This window comes from Grammomys surdaster, unplaced genomic scaffold, assembly GCF_004785775.1.
Source record: "Grammomys surdaster isolate TR1022 unplaced genomic scaffold, NIH_TR_1.0 174, whole genome shotgun sequence".
In the NCBI taxonomy this organism is placed as follows: Eukaryota; Metazoa; Chordata; class Mammalia; order Rodentia; family Muridae; genus Grammomys; species Grammomys surdaster.
In genome coordinates this window covers 393,050-398,302 of record NW_021604622.1, presented here as the reverse complement: position 1 = coordinate 398,302, position 5,253 = coordinate 393,050, and the positions used below count along the sequence as shown (strand labels likewise).

General features: G+C 40.7%; 1 protein-coding gene across 1 annotated transcript in view; it reads right to left on the bottom strand.

Annotated features, from left to right (window-relative positions):
• Positions 1 to 493: 493 nt before the first annotated feature.
• Oxct1 (3-oxoacid CoA-transferase 1) overlaps positions 494 to 5,253 on the bottom strand; it is a 120,632-nt gene continuing 115,872 nt past the window's right edge. The window contains exon 17 of the mRNA XM_028767552.1: positions 494 to 2,191. Coding sequence (XP_028623385.1) covers positions 2,150 to 2,191 — 42 coding nt within the window. The 3' untranslated portion in view covers positions 494 to 2,149. The remainder of the gene's footprint in view (positions 2,192 to 5,253) is intronic.

Genomic DNA, 5,253 nt, shown 5'->3' with positions numbered 1-5,253 from the left:
ACTGGAATATTAGTTTTTAAGAAAGTATACCATAAAGAAAAATGTCATATAAAAATTAACATATGGAGGCTTGATTATCAACTTTCACAGCTATGATTTTCAGTGACAGGAAGAAAGGTACAGCAGAATTCAATTAGGTAACGTTTCATTTGCTTTCTAAAAAACAAAATATATCTATTTGGTAAGGTAAGAAGGAAAGCTAATGCCAGGCATGGTGGTACATGCCTTTAATGCTAGCATTCAGGAAGCAGAAGCAGGTGGATCTCTTGTGAGTTCAAGGCCAGCCTGTCTACAGAATGAGTTTCATGACAGCCAGGACTACACAGAGAGACCTTGTCTCCACACTACCCACATCCCCCCAAAAGAAAGAGAAGGTAACAACATTATTAGAAGTAGAAGCGGGCTGACCTAATGATCAGTGGTTGTTAGAATCAACCTTTGTGGTGTTTCCCACGCACCATTCCCAAGTGAGAAAAGAGGACAAACACATTCATCTCTGCCAATCTGCAATATTTATTGTATCACTTAACACATTTATTTTAAAAAATATCATGGCACTCTTTGAATCTTAAGTTGTCTATTCAGGCTTTGAAGTTTACAATGTTCTTAGAACCCCCTTGTCTTAAAGTAACAGACTGGAATGATAAGCAAGTGCATCTGAGACAGATCGATATCAACAAGAAGAACATTTTCTAAATGTGTACTCTAACATCGACATATGTACTCTCATGGGCTTTGCACCTTCTAAGATGCGTTCTTCTGACCAACACTGGCAGAAGATGTCAACCATGTGGCCATCCATTAAAGCAGTCCTACACAGAGAGTGTACTATGGAGGAAAAGCTTATCTTCCCTTCGCATTGTGTACAGGTCAACTGTGGCTATATTTGAGGAGTGAGTTCCAGTGACAACCATCACCTAAGATGTGCATAAATTCCTATAATTAGTGCCAGAAGGATGATACATTTCACTGTGCAGACAACAGCTGTCCTGTCTGGCTTCAGGGTGCCTAGGTTTTCAGACATCTGATAGCAAGGGTACTTCTGGAGTGATCCCCGCTGGCAACTGTCTGTATTGTGGCTCCTTCTGAGGAAGCATCCCTGCTTAATGCAAGCTACTGTGTTTACTCTGCCACACAAAGCCTGCCAACTGCTCAGATCCCAGCCTTTCCCATCATTTCCCAACACAGATAAGGCTAAAGTAGTAGCACTTTGTTAAGAGAACTAGCCTATGCAAAATACCATTGTAGTGTAGCAAAGGTCATTCAGTGTTTACAATCTTTGCTGAGGAGAATGGAGAGCCTCAAAGGGAAATATCATCTTTTTAAATACTGCTGTCATTGCGAGTCAAAACTCATGATAAATTGCCCATGGTTCTTTTTTTGCTCAAGAGAGGCTATATAAGTAAACACTGGGACTCAATGCAGAAACAGAGTCTTCAGAATACAAAGGGATAGCACTCCGTCTTAAAGTAAGAGAACTAGGTAAGTATGTCAGTAGGTTTCTCATCCTCTTCCCATATTTAGCCTCAGCTATTTGCGCACATAGGTAGACGGTTGGTTGTCTTTAAAGGCAACATCTGGTGGATGCTAGCACTGGTAGAGCCTATGCCTTGTTCTTTCTTCTGCTTACTGCTTTCCTGCAAAACAGGATGTTCCTGTTTGCCTTCTCGAGTATCTATTTAGGTATAAGAAGTAGGGAGGGACGAAGGATGTTCTAAGAAGGTGAGCATAACCGGCATCTCTCAGAAAAGAAGAAGGTAAAAGATACATAGTCATCAGAAAAGTATTCTACCTAATCACAAATGCACATGAAAATTTTCCTTCAGGGCTGCTAAGTCAAGGTTTAATATATATACTAAGCATAAAAGATGAACATATATCCACTGTGAGCACCAATGACAAAGGCAACCTTCTTAGCACTCATGAAGCAAGACCACAGTGAAATGTTTTCATTTTGTTTTTCATGGAACCGATACATCACACTGGAGAGAACAAAGTCTATGGCTGCACAAATCCAGAAATACTAGAAGAAAATTAGCCAAAACTTCTTGTTAAATATATAACTGTTGATTACTGACATCCTTTCATTTAAATCCTATGTGTTGAAAATGAAATCTTAGTAGCTTGGGACAAACATCCAATTGACACTTCAAGTTGAAATCTGCTGCATTGGCCTGAGGTTTGGTGAAACCTGGTGAAAGAAAGAGGGGAAAAAAAATAAGTAAAGTTTACTCTACCACAGAATGCTCAAATACCACTTCAATTATTTTTAATAATTTCATTTTAAACTAAAAAATAAAAACTGATGAAAATGTTAAATTTCAAAAGTAATCCACAGATATAGCATAAAGAAACCCTATTTTACACAACTTAATCGTGCATCAGGAAAGAAATAAGTAAATAACCAATTTAACTTAATATACACTGCAAAAGACACGTCAGAGGTCATGGAATTGAAGCAGTAGAAAAATTACTTCTCGCCCCCCAGCCTGGCCCTCCAGGCACACAATGACTAATGCAACTATAGACAAAATGGAAAGGATCAGTGCAGGTTAAGCCAGTCAACATTCCTTCATGGATAGGAGGGGGACTCATGAAACTGGACATCTAGCTGAAAAAAATCTACCGGCAATTGATGGCAGCTAGGGAAGAGGAGTCATTTCTTTTTGAAAGTGGGTCCCTCAGTGAGTAGCCCAAATTCTGGTGGATGGCCCCCACCCATGTGCGAGCAGGGCAGCAGTAATTTGAATCAATAAGTTATCCAAGAGTGGGTCGGGAGAGGAACAGGGGTGGGGATTGGGTGTGGGGAGAGTGAGGTGAGGGCTAGGAAAGAGAACAAAAATCATCAGTTGGGGAGGCCACCACTGGGACTGGAAACTTGGGAAGGGCTAGGCTCCCTAGAGTCTATGGGGGTGACCCTAGCTGAGACTCCTAGCTGTGGAGAATATGCATATGGAGACTGACATGGTCACCTCCTGTAGCCAGGTGGGTCTCTCAGAGGAAGGAGAGAGATATCAACCCACCCGAAAAAACTTCCATCCAAAATCTGATCTGCCTACAAGATGTGCAGAGATAAAGATGGAGCAGAGATGGAGGGGATGGCCCTGTCGCCTCTCTTTGTATCCCCTTCCCCTAGCTGGGCTGCCTTGTTTGGCCTCAGTGGGAGAGGATGTGTTTAGGCAGGTTGGTAACCATGAGGGGCTTCCCCCTCTCTGAGAAGAGGAGGGAGTAATGGGTGTGTGTGTGTGGAGGACTGTGAGGGTGGAACTCGGAGGAGGGGGGGTGTAATCGGGATGTGAAGTGAATAACTATCTAGGTAGCTAACTAACTAGATAAATAAATAAACAAGAAAAAAAGAGAGAAAACATATGCTCATAGCAGAGGCTTGTTAAAGAAGTCTGGGCTATGGGGAAAGAAGATAAAGGCAGATACGATGAAGGTACATTGGTAGCATGTATAAAGTTGTCAAAGAATAAATGAAAAGTATTCTTTTAAAAGAATATGAGAATCTCATCTGCTTGTCAAAGTTTTAGTATATGGATATACATTATTTGGTTCTTTGAAAATAAATTATTTGATCAATCTAGGAAGAGCTTTCTTTCAAAATGTGAGCACAAGGGAAGTAAAGCAAACAGGATTCCTTAGTTGTGAAAATATTGGATTACAGTTGCACAAAAATAAGCCACACTGGACTGACTATCTAACCTGTAAACTTCAGTATGTAAACACACAGATACACACACAAAACCAACTAAGCTATGCATAAAAACATGGAATTAATGTCCAGAATATATAAGGATGATCTATAAGACAACAAAGAACCATATCTTGATTAAAAAGTAGTCAGTTGACACAGATAATTCTTCAAAGAAGAACCCCTGATGGACAATACACAAATGATTCTGCAAGCCACTTGTAAGAGAAACGCAAACGAAAGTCCTGAAGACTGACAGTAAGACTATGAAGTGGTTTAATCCTTGTGGAAAATGGTGTGGAAGTACCTCACAAACTCAAAAGGAAGTTACTATATGACCCACAATATTTCTTCTGGGGGCATGTCCAGAACATTTCAGAACAAGATCTCAAAGACATACTGTAATACCAGTGTCCTTAACACCAATATTCACAGTAAGGAAGAGGAAGAGGAGACCCAAATGTCCAGGCAGAGATGAACACTACAACACCCTAAAGAAACTGAAGACGGTACAGCAAAATGGAAGGCTATCTCACACCCATGGCCTGGAAGAACAAATAGGTAAAACGTACAGACTATTCAATGTGATCTACAGATCCAGTGCAATTCCTTTAAAAAATATGTGTGAGTGTTTTGCACACACACCATGTGTATGCCTCATGCCTGTGGTGGCCAGAAGAGGGTGATGGATCCCCTGGAAGTGGAATTATGACAGCTCTGGGCCGCCATTTATGTGGGCACTAAGACTGAAGTCAGGTCATTTTCAAGAGCAGCAAGTGTTCTTAAGCACTGAGCCATCCCTCTAGCTCCCAAGTTCTTATTCAAAATACCAGTCACTTTCTTCACAGAATCAGAAGAAACAACATTATAATTTAAATGGAACCACAAAAACCCTTGAATAGTCAAGGCTGTTTTGAGTCACAGGGGGCACAGTAAGAAAAAATATTACACTATTGGAATTTAAAATATACTGCAAATCTGCTGTATTAAAATTTTAAAAAAACTGCTACTGAAAGAGTGTGATGTTCCTATAAAAACAGACACAGACTGGTAGAAAAGAACAAAGGCTCTAAAACTAAATCCAGTCATCGAAAGTGACATGATTTGGACAAAGCCACTAACAATATTGAAGCCTTTGAAACATAAAGGAAGTCCAGGCTTCTCCTCTGCACTTGTCCAGGTGAGACCTGAACATCCAAATGCAAAAACAAAACAGACACACCTGCGCCTCCCCCTAGGTCTGTCGTTCACCAACCACAAACTACATTCAACTTGGATTAGAGACATAGATACAAGAGTCTCAAACTATGAAACTACCAGAAGAAAGTAAGACAAATGCTTCAGGACTTTAGAATCAGCAAGGGATTTTTTTTTTTAAAGACACCAAGCTGGCAGTGGTGGTACATGCCTTTAATCCTGGCACTCAGGAGCTAGAGGTAGGCAGATATCTTGAGTTTGTGGCCAGCCTGGTCTACAGAGTGAATTCCAGAGAGCTGCTACATGGAGAATCTTGGAAGGAAGGAAGGAAGGAAGGAAGGAAGGAAGGAAGGAAGGAAGGA